At 44.2% G+C, this 17750-nt stretch overlaps 1 protein-coding gene across 2 annotated transcripts in view; it reads right to left on the reverse strand.

Moving 5' to 3' along the window:
• The window catches only part of SAMD12 (sterile alpha motif domain containing 12), a 649400-nt gene that overhangs the window by 459208 nt on the left and 172442 nt on the right, over window positions 1-17750 (reverse strand). For both annotated transcript variants that reach the window (XM_068237958.1, XM_068237957.1), the window contains exon 3: window positions 2856-2985. In XM_068237958.1, coding sequence (XP_068094059.1) covers window positions 2856-2985 — 130 coding nt within the window. The remainder of the gene's footprint in view (window positions 1-2855; window positions 2986-17750) is intronic.

Below are 17750 nucleotides of genomic sequence, written 5' to 3' on the forward strand. Positions count from 1 at the left end.
AGGAATTTGTTTTTCCCCTTTAGAGCTTATTGGTCCAACTTTGTAAGGGTATTTTTTGTCTTCCACTGGTTCAATGGTTATATTGGAAGATGCAGCCTAGTGTCGTACCTTCAGGGGCGGCGCCAGGGGGGTGCTTGGGGGTGCTCGAGCACCCCCTAGAATTGTCCAAGCACCCCCAAAGCACCTCCTGGAGTGAACTGACTTCAGGCGTCTAAAAGACGCCAAGTCAGTTCACACACCGGCAGCACGGAGCAGCAGGCAGGGCTACGGTAAGATGGCCGCCCGGAGCCCTGTTCTGCAGACTTCGGGCGGCCATTTTCCCGTAGCCCTGCTCTTTGCATGCAGGCAGGAAGTCTCGTGGTGACGTCGGGAAGGAAGAGGATCGTGGGCGCGCGGGCGCTGCGCGCCACAATGAGGTCGGGACTCGGGACAGGAGGTCGGGAAAGAAGGTCTTCTGGCTGTAGGTGAGTAAATGGGTTTTTCTTTTCTTTTTCAGGTGATGCGGATTGTGCATATTGGGGTCATATCTGCTACGGATTGTGCATATTGGGGTCATATCTGCTACGGATTGTGCATATTGGGGTCATATCTGCTACGGATTGTGCATATTGGGGCGATATCTGCTACCGATTGTGCATATTGGGGTCATTTCTGCTACCGATTGTGCATATTGGGGTCATTTCTGCTACCGATTGTGCATATTGGGGTCATTTCTGCTACCGATTGTGCATATTGGGGTCATATCTGCTACCGATTGTGCATATTGGGGTCATATCTGCTACCGATTGTGCATATTGGGGTCATATCTGCTACCGATTGTGCATATTGGGGTCATATCTGCTACCGATTGTGCATATTGGGGTCATATCTGCTACCGATTGTGCATATTGGGACCATATCTGCCACCGATTGTGCATATTGGGACCATATCTGCCACCGATTGTGCATATTGGGACCATATCTGCTACCGATTGTGCATATTGGGACCATATCTGCTACCGATTGTGCATATTGGGGCCATATCTGATAACGATTGTGCATATTGGGGCCATATCTGATAACGATTGTGCATATTGGGGCCATATCTGATAACGATTGTGCATATTGGGGTCATATCTGCTACCGATTGTGCATATTGGGGCTATATCTGATAACGATTGTGCATATTGGGGCTATATCTGATAACGATTGTGCATATTGGGGCTATATCTGATAACGATTGTGCATATTGGGGCCATATCTGATAACGATTGTGCATATTGGGGCCATATCTGATAACGATTGTGCATATTGGGGCCATATCTGATAACGATTGTGCATATTGGGGCCATATCTGATAACGATTGTGCATATTGGGGTCATTGGACGTGTTTTTTGTTAAAATCTGCTCACATTACGTGTATTTTCTTGAGAAAACCTGCACAATTATGTGAATTTTCTGGGAAAAGGGTCACCAAAACTTGGGCCCTCTGTCTTTGCGTTGCACTTTTAAAGGGAACCCGAGGTGAGAATAATATTGAGGCTGCCATATTTATCTCCCTTTAAGCAATACCAGTTGCCTGGCTGCCGTGCTGGTCCTCTGCCTCTTATTCTTTCAACCATAGACCCTGAACAAGCATGCAGCAGGTCAGGGGTTTCTGACAATATTGTCAGAACTGACAAGATTAGCTGCATGGCTTGTTTCTGGTGTAATTCAGTTCACTACTACAGCCAAATAGATCAGCAGGGCTGCCAGGCAACTAGTATTGTTTAAAAGGAAATAAATATGGCAGCCACCATATCACTCTCACCCTGGGTTCACTTTAAATTACAGTTAGCCCCGCCCTCATCCGGTCATGACCACGCCCATTCGCGCGCCGCAGGTCGTCAGCTCCCCCGGAAATTGGTCCAGCACCTGCATAGCACCCCCTAAAAAAATTTCCTGGAGCCGCCACTGCGTACCTTTATTGTGATTGAACTCGATGGGTAGATTATTATTACTATTTATATTGCGCCAACATCTTCTGCAGTCCTGTACAGACTTTATTGTCTTGTCACTTAAAGGGAACCTGTAATGAGTAAAATTATTTAAAATAAACACATGAGGTAACTTCAAATGAACATTACATAGTTACCTCACCATCAGTTCCTCTCAGAAGCTCACCATTTTCTTCTGACAATGATCCCTTCCAGTTCTGACAACATTTTGTCAGAACTGAAAAATATCAGTTGCTGTCAGTTATATATAAGTTGCTGTCAGTTATAGCTGAGAGGAAAACTGATGTGCTAGGTAATGTCCATGTTTACCTATGGCTCAAGTGGGCGATGTTACAATTTAACTGTGTGCTGACCAGAAAGCTGTTATGGGGTAATGGCCATTTTCAAAATGGAAGATAGAGAATTCCATTGATCACAGTGGACAAATGGGATGGAGGAGAGGAGAAAGAGACTGAGGAGTAGACTACAAGGGAGATAAGTATGACCTGTGCATGTTTATTTTGACTTTTAATTTTCAGTTCAGGTTTTCTTTAACTGTCTAATACCTACCACAGCCATATGTCTATGTATGCATTGCGTAGTGTGTGTATCGTAGACTAGGGACAATTTAGGTGAAAGCCAATTAGCTAATCTGTATATTTTTGGGATGTCGGAGGAAACTTGAGTGGCAGAAGGAAAGACACACAGACAAAGTGAGAACGTACAAACTCCATGCAGATGGTGCCCTGGCTGGGATTCAAACCGGGGACCCAGCGCTGCAAGGCGAAAGTGCTAACTGCAACCCAACGATGTAACTACGCTATCATTATTTGATTTCAGTCATCAGATTTTCACAGCACATGCCTGTAATATGACAGGAATGACGTGAGGTCGCTCACCTGTGATATCGTGCTCCTTGAAGGACTCGTGGTACAGCTGATATTGGGTTGGACAGTGTTTCTTCAGCCACTTACACACGTCATGTTGTGTCCAAAACGCTACTGGCTTTGTTCCTTTAAGACTAGCAGGCTGAGGGGCGAAAACAAAAAGGAAGAGCAACTCAGAAAAGGAGTCTCTGATGTCTATATTACATTCTATCATGCAACAGCCAACCACACTATATTCTGATGTGACCCAGGTGAGGGCTACGAGTATTTATCTGAGGGGAAAGTAAAGAAGCAAAAAAAGACAACCCAGCATGCCCAGCAACTTCCTTTTGTGGGGCAATGTACCAAATAAGAGTCAGGTAAACTGGGGAATGATCATTTATCAACAAGAAATGTAATCGTGATTTTTAACTTTTGGATTGCCTGGTAGGCATTATTACTTGTTTACCAGATAAAAATAAAGAATTGATTTTTGATTTTATGCCCGACAGTTACACTTTAACCTATTTTAGTTCCTGGACGTAGAGACTACGTCCAGGAACCATGCGCGCTTCCGCCGCCGATCGCGCGCATGCACGCGCGCTCCCGGCCCGCGGTTCGTTAGCCAGGCAATCAGTGAATCGGGCTATGGTGCCCGATCACCGATTCCTCTCCCCCGCTGAAAAAGCGACAGCTTCTCTCGGAAGCTGCGCCTTTTCTGGCTGTTACCTCCCCCACGCGTCTCTCTAAGCGTATGTTACGCTTAGAGTGACGTCATGTAAACAAACTCATGGCCGCCATCTTGTGGCCAAAAACTAATACTACAACTAAAAGTAAAAAAAACAACAACAACAACAACAACACACATTTACATTATAAACCTATTGTTTACATCCCACCCTCCCAAAACTACCCAATTAAAATGTTTAATATAAAAAAACAAAAACTTTACAATAAAAAAAATGTAAATATGTAAAGATGAAATATTTCTATATTTTTTTTTATTTTAAACTTGTAAATAGTGATAGATGCAAAACGGAAAAAATGCACCTTTATTTCCAAATAAAATATTGTCGCCATACATTGTGATAGGGACATAATTTTAACATTTTAATAATAACCGGGACATATGGGCAAATACAATACGTGAGTTTTAATTATGGAGGCATGTATTATTATAAAACTATAATGGCTGAAAACTGAGAAATAATGAATTTTTTCCGTTTTTTTCTAATTCTTCCTGTTAAAATGCATTTACAGTAAAGTGGCTCTTAGCAAAATGTACCCCCCAAAGAAAGCCTAATTGGTGGCGGAAAAAACAAGATATAGATCAGTTCATTGTGATAAGTAGTGATAAAGTTATAGGCTAATGAATGGGAGGTGAACATTTCTCAAGTGAAAACGACGAATGGGTTAAGGTGGCCACACACCATAGAATTCTTAAAATATCTTTTCAATTCAAAAATTGCAATTAATTTTTCTAACTAATTGTAACATTTCAAAAGAAATGACCAATGTACCACACACCTATGTTAAATTTTTCCCCAATTATAAAAAAGATAAATAAAAATTAAATTGCTTGAATCTGTACATCAAGATACTGACAATCTACCACACACCATTACATTTTCATAAAAATTGATCTGAAAAATCCAACACTTTCTGATCTTTTTATTGAATAAAAATGGGAAATTTGATAAGATTTCTTGAACCAACCGATCGTTTTTATCAAATTGTTGTAAAATTGGATCACTTTATGCTATGGTCTGTGGCCACCTTAAGTCAGATCCATCACCAAGATCAGCGTACTCTTGCATGGCCCAATTCACTGAATAAGTTATTACTTTGTTTTTAGTTGAGTTTTATTCATTGTGCTACTTTGCTAGACATACCCGATACTGTGGCAGTCCACAACCACTGGTGTAAGAAAGCCTCCCCTACACTTATAGAACAATCCTCTCTGTCTTCTATGCAGCTGTTGTCGCCTTACAGTCCTATATTAACCTTGGATATATCTGACCTGATGTAATTGACGCTAAGAAGCCATTTACCAGAATAAATAAGTCAGCCATGCTATTCTTTCCTGACATCTGAAAGGAATCTGGGTGGTGACAATATTAGAAAGAAGATGTCCTACTCTGGGCAAACATATACAGCGTTGCTCAAAAGCTTGGTACAAACTGCGGCAGATTTGTGGCAAGGCCACAAAGGCCCTAGCCTAGGGCGCATCAGAGCAAGTGGCGACCTGGTATTTGGCAGTAATTCACCGATCGATTATCATCGCAGCTTCCGGCTACAAACTCACGGGCATCAGAGTTGAAAGGGAGTGAGGGGCGTAGCTAGACTTGCAGGAGCTCTGCTGCTGAGGTCAGTCATCTGTGACATAATGCTTAGCGGCATCTGAGGAAGGAATCCGAGGCGCTGCTCCGCTGCCATACTGCCGTGTCACGTGGTGCATGACTCACCTCTCCAGGCTCCACCTCTGCTCCAACGCCAAAGCTTTGCTTCATCTTCCCCTCCATAGCTGGTATACTTGTGATCTCCAGTTGGCACCTGTCTCTCATCATGTGACTTGTTGGGACGCTACCAGCGGGCTACCCGCACCTGCCTAGATGTCACCATGGGAGGCCAAGTTGCTGCGTTGATGTGGTGGCTTGTCACCAGAAGTCACCTGGACAAATGCTCCAGTGTGACATCATCCTTTTGGGGATCCTGGTGTTTATTTTAGTTAGGAGGAGCAGGAGAAATGGTCATGGTCACAAAAAAAGGAGTGTGATAAAACTTTTCAAATTTACTTAGTTTGTGTCTGCCCTCATAAACTTGAGGGCCCTTTCTCACCGGGGTGGTGTGGTATTTTTACAGCACCCCACTGCTGGGCAAAATCTATGGAAACTTTCATAGTCATTTTCACCGCACCCCCGATGTAGGTCCAGAACTACGTTCCCACGTGTCTTCTGCACCGACTTGCAGCGATCTGTGTAGGCCCAGAAGTCATGTTAGTCTACAGCAATGCTGGGATTTAAAAAAAAAATTACAGACGTGACGTTGCGGCGCACATGCGAAGAAGCGTTTTTTTTATGCTTTCGTGCACTTCTGCATACACTGAAGCAGGAAGTGCTCGCAAGCGCGTCACTTCCTGCTTGGCCCCATGCCAGATGGGGAATAACGCAGTATTCCCCAAAGGCCTGTTTCTGGCGGTGCGGAGGAAGAGACGCACCACCAGTTCACAGTGTGAAACCGGCAGAAAAGGAACCTGAGATGAGAGACATATGAAGGCTGCTATATTTATTTCCCTTGAAACCATGTACATTGCCTGGCTGTCCAGCTGATCCTCTGCTTCTAACACTTTTAGCCATAGACTCTGAACATGCATGCAGATCAGAGGATTCTGACAAAGTTAGCAGGTAATCTTGTTTCAGGTGTATGAATCAGACACTACTGATGCATAAAACATCAGCAGGACTGCCAGGGAACTGGTATTGTTTAAAAGAAGATATACCTGGCAGCCTCCATATGTCACCCGGTTCGAAACCCAGCCAGGGCACTATCTTCACTGGGTTATTATATTCTCCCCGTATCTGTGTGGTTTTCCTCTGGGAATTCCGGTTTCCTCCCACAACCCAAAAACATACAGATGTTAATTTAATTGGCTTCCACCTAAAAAAAAACATGGCCCTAGACTACAATACATACACTACACAATCCATACATAGACATATGACTATGGTAGGGACTAGATTGTGAGCTCCTCTGAGGGACAGTTCAATGACAAAAAAAATATACTCTGTACAGCGCTGCGGAAGATGTTGGCACTATATAAATACTAAAATAATAGTAATAACGTCTACTGCTTGGTTAGTTTCTGAATAGACTGTGATCTTACAACTACTCTCCACCTACTTCCTGCGCACTATAAGCCCCTCCTTCTCACGTACAGGGCAGTTTCTAGGCTAAATTGCATCCAGGACGTGGGTGTAAAAATTGAGCCCCCCACCCCCGTGGACTCTTGAACCCTTACTCTTTAAACAGTCACACAGCCTCAGGTCACAAGTAGATCTTCCTACTTACTAGTGACCAGCCGCCCTCCAGGAGGAAGCAGGACCAGGAAACCACACAGGCAAAGAGAGCCCAGAAAGCCGACTCCTCCATGGGTGCCGCGCACTGACAGCCTGCAGTACCGCTACAGGACACCAGGTGTCATGACGCGGTGGTGACGTGATGATGACTTGACGTCTGGTGCAGGCATCCCAGGAGGAGTCAAGGAAGGTGATTGCGCTGGTAGTCTTCTTTCTTCTTCCTCCATTTGGCTGCACCATGCATCACCAGCTCCCTATGGGTTATGTCCTTCTGCCTGCGACCTCCTTCTGCTACTTGCCGGTCTGCGCTCAGGGCAGTCACCCTGCTCGCACTGCCCAAGAAATAGCCTTGCTCACGTAGACATATGGATTGTAATACCGTATGATGCTGGGATGCTGGGAAATGTAGCCTTGCATCTGTTGTTCATTCGATTCATCTACGTGTGACTACATGCTGCCCAAAGAAGAGAGAAAGCAACCCGTACTGCCATGGCAAGCACTTTTCCTTCTATGCTCTGTATCTATTTACCCATCATCCCGATTCTTACTAAAATTTGTCTTGTTCAATTTGGAGTTCAGCCGGACTTTAACGACTGTCGGCGTGAAATTCTCTAGACTCTGTCACCGTGGGGCTGTAGGATGATTTCCTAACTAAAAAACGCAGCCAAATCATCTTTCGCTTGGCATTCGCACAGCCCACACAGCCACCGGGAGAGGCCTAATTAAACAAATATTAAAAAAAGAACAATTCTGATACATTCGGCACATCTTAACACTTATTTTGGAGGTGCAAAGTGTGCGGAGCTGAGGGGAGAAACAGCTACAGTTTCCAAGGAAGAGACATTTTCCGAAACATATTTCACATTCTGGCACCGAGAGGTTCATTAGCGAACTATATTTAAATATATTCAGAGATTCTCGACTTTGCTGGTAGGAAGGAACCGTTTCTATTTTGGGCAGAGAGGCGCAGAGGGAAAAAAGATAGAGAGAGAAAAAAATATTCCTCGCCGCGGACTTCATATAATGCATCAGCGAAGGGGCTACAGAACAAAATTGATAGAGCAAAAAACCTGATAAGTGATTCAAACCCAACCCGAGTATATTTTTACACCCAGAGAACAGAGTAAATAGAAAGCCGCAACAAGAAATGCAGCATAGTGGACAATCAAAATACGCATAAAAATATAAAAGCGGGAATGTCAGCCATAAAATCAATTCCAGAGGCGCCAAAAGGATAAAAGGAAGCTAAATGAGCTTAAAAACAAATTCTTGGTAAATAACCTCAGAGGTGCCTGGCTCTTCTACTGACCACATATGCTATTGCTCCGTTGTTGTTGCCTGATGAAGCGGGATCAATCCTGCGAAACGCGTTGCATATTTGGAGTTCATGAACAAAATATATTGACCGTCTTTACTACAGTCGTTGTGTGTCTACTTGGAGGATGTAAGTCCACCACTACCTCCTCTATTTACCAAGAATTTGGTTTTTAAGCTCATTTAGCTTCCTTTTATCCTTTTGGCACCTCTGTTCTCCTGCATAATATTGAGTTTACCCTGCGTGGAGGGTTAAACCCCTTTTTTCTCATCTACAGAGAGCGACTTCTTATTCCTGAGTGGGGTCAGGAAAATCTCCCCACCTGCCTTTACAGTGGTTACCTAATGGTAACCCTGGTTTGTGAGTATTAATATTTACTCTATTTAATAACCATTTACCAGTACATATTACGGTACACTATTGGGGCTCTTGGTGTTCCTTGTTTTTATAAAATCAATTCCATTTACCCACTGCTCCATGTTTATTATGCAGTCTGCAACCTGACCCTGAATTGCAAGCATTCCAATATAATCATAAGGGCCCATTCACACTTAAGCGGGAATTGCGTGATTCCCACTAATCAGAAAACGCTAGCATTTTTTAAAAACGCTTATGCTATTGTAGCCTATGGCAGTGTTCTCACTGCCGCGATCACGGACATTTTGCAATTATCGCAAATGCGTTACCTGCAGCGTTTTGCTGGCGATTCTGGAGCAATCGCAATTAGCAGGTATAGAACCGCTAATCGCGATCGCTCCAAAAAAAACACAAATTTGTCCAGTGATTTTTCTGTGGAAAACGCTAATGCAAATCGTTAGCGTTTAGCGATTTTAAGTGTGAATGGGCCCTAAATGTTTCCTGCTGTAATAAATCTTATCTCTGTCAGCCTGGCTCTATTTGGTACATTGCCAGGGAGTGGGACGCTTGTTATCTCCCCTCCTACATTCCTGCTCCTCACTGATTGGCTGAGGGCAGTTCAGTGTGGCACGAGGCTGAGAAGGGAAATACACCTCACCCCTCTGCAGAAGCTGCTGAAATATGATCTATGCTGTGCTCACATGTGTTTACAAACTATAGTTTATTACCTATCACATAGTGATTTCAGCTACCTCTCTCATTCCCAGCAGTGCATACTTAACCCTTTAACCCTACACCCTTAACCTTTCCTCCCTGCTACTCTCCCATAAACCCCTCTCTCCCCCCCGCTCTTCCCTTTCCCCCCCCCCGCCCCCCCCTGGTTTCCTCCCCTCACTACTATTCTTACTATATAAAATCCCTTCCCACACATCAGTCTAGTGAAGCTAATCAGATATTACTTTCTTTTGTAAGGTTTGTTGAAATAACTGTGCTCATCATTATTCTACTGTTGATACGGTCATTGTTCTGATGCATCCATGTGGTCTCTGGTTTTCCGTTAAATACTCCATTGTTTACTGCCTGAAGAAGCAGGAATATACCTGTGAAACGCGTTGCAACCCCCTTTTTTTGGAGTATGTTAATAAAACTATGTTTTTTCTTTAAACTGACACTTTCATGTCTGCTTTGGGGAAGTGAGTCCACCGCTGCCTCCACAGCAATTTTAAAGTTTTTAGGGAATGTTATCCTGTTGGCGCCTCTGTTCACCTTCTACGATACCCGTGTCCACCCCTGGTGGAGGGGTGTTATACTCCTACTTTCCGATCTACAGAGAGCGACTTCTTAATCCTGAGTGGAGACAGGTCCTAAATCTCCCCACCTGCATATACAGTGGTTGCCTAAAGGGTAACCCTGGTTTGTGAGTACTATTTACTTACTCAGGTGGCTGGATAGTGTAATGGTTAAGGGCTCTGCCTCTGACACAGGAGACCTGGGTTCCAAATTTGGCTCTGCCTGTTCAGTAAGCCTGCACCTATTCAGTAGGAGACCTTGGGCAAGTCTCCCTAACACTGCTACTGCCTATAGAGCGCGTCCTAGTGGCTGCAGCTCTGGCGCTTTGAGTCCGCCAGGAGAAAAGCGCGATATAAATGTTCTGTGTTTGTTTACTTTTATTGTTCACCCCTACCCAGTACACATTGGGCTGTCGGTGTCTTTTCTTTTTGTGTTTGTCAAATAGAACAAGTTTATTTACATACTCTGGGGGACAATGCAACGCATTTCGCAGGTTTGATCCCGCTTCATCAGGCAATAACAACCGAACCATAGCATTTGTGGTCAGTAGAAGAGCCAGGCACCTCTGTCTGAGTGGGGTCACGTCTAATCTCCCCACCTGCCTATTGTGAGTTTAGCTTGTTACTCTATCATACTTCATTTAAACTACCAGTGCATACTACACTATATTTGGCTCTTGGTGTCCCTAATCTGTGTTCATATATACATGTAGACTTCTTGGTTTGCATCTCTGAAATGTAACTCGAGTTGTTTGTAAGTAGTGGATTGTCTGTGGTGTAGGGAGAACTTTTTTCCTTGTCTGACTTCACTATACAGCTCAGTTTTTGAAGTTTCTGTAGCGTTAGTTCCGAGCAAATAACAACAATAACAACAAGTATTATTATTAGTAATTATTAATTCTTCCTATTCGCAGAATAGAAGGTGCGAATGACAAAACTCGCCATCCTCCTCGCAAGTATAGACCGTGCAGGAAGAGGAATACGTGCCAGACCAGCCAGCCAGGATTATAACGATGAATTTAGAAAGATCTAATAAATGATTGATTTTCTGCGCAGTTACTGAAATATTGATCGTGTGCAAAGTAAAGTAAATGATTCTTCCAGAATTTATTAAATCCTATTTAATAGAAACGTCCAGCGTGACGGATCTTTCAATTGGCGTTATAGAGGTATTTATTGTTTTCCTATCGGTGGGAGGGGCATGAATTAGCATTCGGATTGAATCATTTCAGACCACAATACTATAATCAGGCAGCCTGTTCTGTGTGTGGCCAGCGGTAGGGGAGGGAGTAGAAGATACAGGTCATTAGAGGTCAGCAGAAGGGGGCAATTAAATGCAAATTATTCCTGCTTGCATGCAGGGCCGAGGCAGAGGCTGTAGAGGTGTCTGTGCCCCTCCATCCCTCCCTCCCCAATCCATTGGGCCATATGCAGCTGTTACTCTCTGCAGCGGAACTCTTCAGTCTCTCATCATCTCCTCTCTCTGCTTCCCTCTAGTGCAGCATTGGCGAACCTATGGCACACGTAGCCTAATTTGCTGACATGCCAATGCTGCTTATGAACTGGCCACAGCGTCTACTAGACGCCGCCGCACCAGTTCATAGCCCGCAGCCCTGCAGTCTCCCGGGAGGCAGAGCAGGGCTACGGGAAGATGGCGTCCGTAGCCCTGTACTGAAGACTATTTGTGTCTCCAGTACAGGGCTTCGGGCGCCATCTTCCCGTAGCCCTGCACTCTGCCTGTCAGCGCGGGAGACTGCAGGAGGATCGTCGGGGGGGAGATGCGTGCCAGAGCCCGGCCGAGAGAGAAGACTTCTGTCAGGTGAGTACATTACTTTTTTTGCAGGTGAAATGTGGCCCACTGTGTTATTTTCTGCTAAAATGTTTCCCACATTGCATTTATTTTCTGGTGAAATGTGGCCCTCTGCATTTATTTTCTGCTAAAATGTTTCCCACGTTGCATTTATTTTCTGGTGAAATGTGGCACTTTCTGTTAAAATGTTTCCCACATTGCATTTATTTTCTGGTGAAATGTGGCCCACTGCATTTATTTTCTGGTGAAATGTTGCCCACTGCGTTTATTTTCTGGTGAAATGTGGCCCACTGCGTTTATTTTCTGGTGAAATGTGGCCCACTGCGTTTATTTTCTGGTGAAATGTGGCCCACTGCGTTTATTTTCTGGTGAAATGTTTCCCGCATTGCATTTATTTTCTGGTGAAATTTGGCCCTCTGCATTTATTTTCTGCTAAAACGTTTCCCACATTGCATTTATTTTCTGGTGAAATGTGGCCCTCTGCGTTTATTTTCTGGTGAAATGTGGCCCACTGCATTTATTTTCTGGTGAAATGTTGCCCACTGCGTTTATTTTCTGGTGAAATGTGGCCCACTGCGTTTATTTTCTGGTGAAATGTGGCCCACTGCATTTATTTTCTGGAGAAATGTGGCCCGCAGCGTTTATTTTCTGGTGAAATGTGGCCCACTGCATTTATTTTCTGGAGAAATGTGGCCTACTGCGTTTATTTTCTGGAGAAATGTGGCCCACAGCGTTTATTTTCTGGTGAAATGTGGCCCACTGCGTTTATTTTCTGGTGAAATGTGGCCCACTGCGTTTATTTTCTGGTGAAATGTGGGCCACTGCGTTTATTTTCTGGTGAAATGTTTCCCGCATTGCATTTATTTTCTGGTGAAATTTGGCCCTCTGCATTTATTTTCTGCTAAAATGCTTCCCACATTGCATTTATTTTCTGGTGAAATGTGTGGCCCACTGCGTTTATTTTCTGGTGAAATGTGGCCCACCGCATTATTTTCTGCTAAAATGTTTCCCACATTGCGTTTATTTTCAGGTGAAATGTGGCCCACTGCGTTTATTTTCTGGTGAAATGTGGCCCACTGCATTTATTTTTTGGTGAAATGTGGCCCACTGCATCTATTTTCTGGTGAAATGTGGCCCACTGCATCTATTTTCTGGTGAAATGTGGCCCACTGCGTTTATTTTCTGGTGAAATGTGGCCTACTGCATCTATTTTCTGGTGAAATGTAGCCCACATTGTGTTATTTTCTGGTGAAATGTGGCCCACTGTGTTTATTTTCTGCTGAAATGTTGCCCACATTGCGTGATTTTCTGCTGAAATGTTGCCCACATAAATAAGTCGATGTTAGGTCGCAGTTTGGGCACTCGGCCTCTGAAAGGTTAGTCATCACTGCTCTAGTGGTATCTCTCATTACTTTTGTCACTAGAGGGAGACATAGAGATGGAAATGCAGCAATGCTGTGACATGGCTGAAGAGTTCCCAGCACAGTGAGCTGAGTAACAGCACTTCTAGAGCTCAGCTCTTTATGTTGGTGGTGGGGGGGTGGGGGCGATTGTTAGAGGTCCTAATACTGTGGGCTCATCTGGCTACTTATTCTTGGGGGAGTGAACCTACCTAATACTTGGTCACATCTGGCTACCTATACAGGGGCGGGGGGCAACTTATCCATAGCTCCCATTCTCCCAACTGTTCCTCTTTTGTAGCGACAGTCCCTCTTTGCGGTCCCTGTCCCTCTTACTTTATCATTTGTCCCTCTTTCAGGACTGATGTACAGATGTACAAAATGTGAATATTTGTATTTTTCTCCTTAAAATGGTGTTTAACTGACTCTCAATTGTATTCCCATCCTTTAAATTGATATATTTCTTATACTCAAATGTTAATATGAAGGAAAATGAGCCAGGATAGAAAGCAAGGACCAGTGCAGTTTTTATAAAACATATTTTTCTTACAAAATCTTTATGGTATGCCTGACTAGGGGTGTGTCGGGGGCGTGATTAGCGGTGGGAGGAGCCAGTGTAGAGATTTGCAGATAGTAGTATCAGATGAGTAGTTGTGGGAGGAGCCAGTGTGGAGATTTGCAGATAGTAGCATCAGATGAGTAGTGGTGGGAGGAGCCAGTGTGGAGATTTGCAGATAGTAGCATCAGATGAGTAGTGGTGGGAGGAGCCAGTGTAGAGATTTGCAGAGAGAAGCATCAGATGAGGAGTGGTGAGAAGAACAGGAAAGTACAGTATAAACTCTGGCCTTCATGGTTTGTAGAAATGAAAGTCTAGTAAGTGTAATGCCAGGTAAGAGGAGATGTTGCTGTAGTCAAGGCCAAAGGTAATGGGAGCCTATACCAGGACTTTGGTGGTCACTGGGGAGCGGAATAGTCAAGGCCAAAGGTAATGGGTGCCTATACCAGGACTTTGGTGATCACTGGTGAGCGGAATAGTCAAGGCCAAAGGTAATTGGGAGCCTATACCAGGACTTTGGTGGTCACTGGGGAGTGGAAGGGGAGTGTTTTGGAGATGATTTGCAAGCATAATTGGCCAGATTAGATCATCTGGAAGTGGAGGATGACTCAACAGGGAACAGAGCCAAAGAAAACCGCTGAGCCATTTTGAAGGGGGGGGGGGGTGAATACTTCAGTCTTCTCCGGACTGAATAGAGATTATTATTCCATCGAGCATTGAAGACACACAGACAAGCATGGCTCTACTGCCCGAGAAATGATCCACCACAATTCACCGTTCAACAACAGTGACGAGGAGAAAAGAGACTCTTAAATAGGCAATCTTCCGCTGAGCGCCGACACCGCATTAGCCGGGGCACTCGGAAAATTCCCGGCATGGAGAGAAAAATAAAAATCAATAGGTGATAATGGGCAGCCGTGACTTAAGGTAATACAAATAAATAAATTGTAATTGTGTATTTGCACAGTTCTTCAAAGCAATATCAAATAAATCAATACGCCTTGCGGCAAATGATGTTTTCTCCAGCGGGCTAAAATACTTTTGCAAATTATTAGAAGTGTTGTTTTCAGACTGCGGTTCCAGCGGCGGATGACGCGCTGAATACAAAGTGGTGGCATGTTTGATGTATTGGCAATTGCAATATAGAGTGTAGGTGGCAAAGACGGTGCAGCGCTCAGGAGCAGAGCAGGATCATCCACCAGGCAGGCTAGGCGGGTGCCTGGGGCCTAGTGGTCCCTATTCTGCAGCTGCGACGTCCGTCCGCCAGCCCAGGAGCCTCAGCTGGAGCGCTTTCTTAGCTGATAGCATAAGAAAAATTCCCGCTCTGCCTGTGGCGATTGTGGCGCGATGTTATTCTGCTTGTCTTATTCCTGGATTATCCATGCTTTACTCTCTTGATAATGCCTCAGCTGCTGTACCTGGAGATATGCTGCAATTATAACACGTCCTTTAACAGGCAAGTATTGCATCTATTACCCAGAACTCTCGGGGTTTTACGGATCAGGCAACCTTAAAGAGAAACTCCGACCAAGAATTGAACTTTACCCCAATCAGTAGCTGAGACCCCCTTTTACATGAGAAATCTATTCCTTTTCACAAACAGACCATCAGGCTGATATGGCTGATATTGTGGTGAAACCCCTTCCACAAGAAACTCTGAGGACCGTGGTACTCCTGGCAGTTTTCTGAACCTTGTTGCATTGTGGGAAATAGCTGTTTACAGCTGTTTCCAACTGCCAAAAAAGCATGCAGCAGCTACATCACCTGCCAACAGTAAAAATGTCACCATGTAATAAATGTCAGAATGTAAATCAGGGATTTAAAAGATTTTACAATGGGCAAACACTGACTAAATCATTTATACATAATTATTGTAAAAATGAAGCACTTTTTTATTACATTATTTTCACTGGTGTTTCTCTTTAAAGCATTCAGCCTAACGGACATGAAACTGCATTATAAAAACTGCCAGTCCTGAATAACACAAAAAAAGGGTTGGCTCGTAAAATTGCTCTCCTAAAACATTGTACTATATCTATTTAGGCTACGGGAGCGACACAAATAAACGCCAAAGAATGAACCTGCACCTGGCGGAGGGAAAGGCAGCTCTTGCCAATTGTGTGTGCTTTGTCACCCTCGAGCCCCTTGCCCAATCATCAGGCTGTGCCACACAGGCAGAGATGACCAATGACATGATAATAATAATTGAATGCAAATTGTATGCAGATTGGAATTGGGCCAAAAGAAAAAAACAGCTGCAACCTTTGACTGACCATATTCCCAGGGTTGCATTTAATTTGTATCTCATTGACCATCTCTGCACATAGGCATGTATGATATGTAACTTTACCTGACCCACTCTCTGGGCTGGTGCACACCGAGCGGCTTTTTGGGCGTTTTCAGATCCGCTTGCGGCTGCGGATCTGCTTGGGTAATGTATCTCAATGGGGTGGTGCACACCAGAGCAGGCGGCGTTTTGCAGAAACGAAAAATGCATGGGTGAGGCATTTTTTGGATTGCGGATGCGTTTCTGCCTCAATGTTAAGTATAGGAAAAACGCAAACCGCTCTGAAAAACGGCACTTCAGAGCGGTTTGCCAGGCGGTTTTTGTTACAGTAGCTGTTCAGTAACAGCTTTACTGTAACAATACAGGAAATCTACTACACCAAAACCGCTAGACAAAACCGCAAAACGCTAGCTGAAACGCTACAGAAAAGAAAAAGCGTTTCAAAATCTGCTAGCATTTTGCGGATCTGCTAGCGGGTTTTGGTGTGCACCAGCCCTCCCTTTGTGAGGAGACAGAAAAGGCGCACATTAACCCTTTAGCAGCCAATTTATTTAGAGGTTTGCAAGTGCTCAAGGTCAGTTTATTTTGGCACATTTTTTTTTGTATTTCTTATTTGTTACATTTCCTTGCTTCTAATTAGTACTGCTGTAATGTGTGGCCACTTGTCACTAGGGGGCAGAGTGAGACAATAACAGAGGACTTCTGCATTCAATCTCTATATTTTCTGCTAGCAGAGAGAGATCAAAGCATTCCAAGAATTTACAGCACGGCGAGTTCTGACAACTGAGGTCAAAAGCTGTGCACTTATCTCAAATGAGATAACGCTACTGAAACTGCTAATGGGTTAAATGACTGATATTTTTCCTATTCTAACACTCCCCTCCCCCCATAGGTGCCAAACCCCCATCGCCATGCCTATTCCTAAATTGAACTTGCTAATGAGTTAACTGTCTTAATTCCTAATGTATCTTTCTTTACCTGTTTATCTCATGATTAATAAGTTGGTAATTTCTAGAGCTTACCTCAATGCCTTTGGAGCCAGAGGCTTTTGCTATGCTGCCACTACCCTATGGAACATCTCTCCACACCCAATCAGGACAGCTCCATCAGTCCAAACTCAAAAGCCATCTGCTTAGACTGTCATTTATAATCACATACATATGGAGAAACAACCGCCACTTAAATGATCTTTTACTGCAAATTTTATTTATTGATATAAAAAAACCGTGGAAACCACCCAATAAAACCAAGAACCCCATAAAAGCACGATGTGGGCATCATCCTAGGAGTACTCCTGGAACACACGCACGCCTCCTCACCAAATCACACACACACACAGATTGGTCGGCCGACCCTTTTAGCTGCTGTATATGCTGGAATCGGGGGTGCAGAAGTATGCTTGCTTTGTAAAGGAGGAAACTTCCACGTCGGAACAGTTCTTTTAGTAAACTCCCCAAACGTGTGAACAACAGTTCAATCCTCAAACAAGAAGCCTCACCAGGTCAAGAGCCAGGAAAAGCCATTATGAATCCGCGTCACAACACTGACATGGATGATGTTCCATAAAGTCTCTGTGAGCCACACTTAACCGCTCATTACACAGGTTCAGAACAAATTCTTGATACCTCTTTAGAGTTCCTCTTTTCTCTTCCGCGGCGTCCCGCGGGTGGCAGGTACCTGCTCTGTGATCCGGCTCGCTACAGCGCTCACCGCGTGTTCAGCGGGCGTGCATCATGTCTTTACTCCAAGTAGTTCCTCCAGCGCATCATCCTCAAGCCTCACCCACATACGTTACGCCCACATCACGTGGGCTTCGTCAGTGTGATGCTATGATTTAT

The sequence above is a fragment of the Hyperolius riggenbachi genome, chromosome 5 (genome assembly GCF_040937935.1).
Source record: "Hyperolius riggenbachi isolate aHypRig1 chromosome 5, aHypRig1.pri, whole genome shotgun sequence".
Taxonomy (NCBI): Eukaryota; Metazoa; Chordata; class Amphibia; order Anura; family Hyperoliidae; genus Hyperolius; species Hyperolius riggenbachi.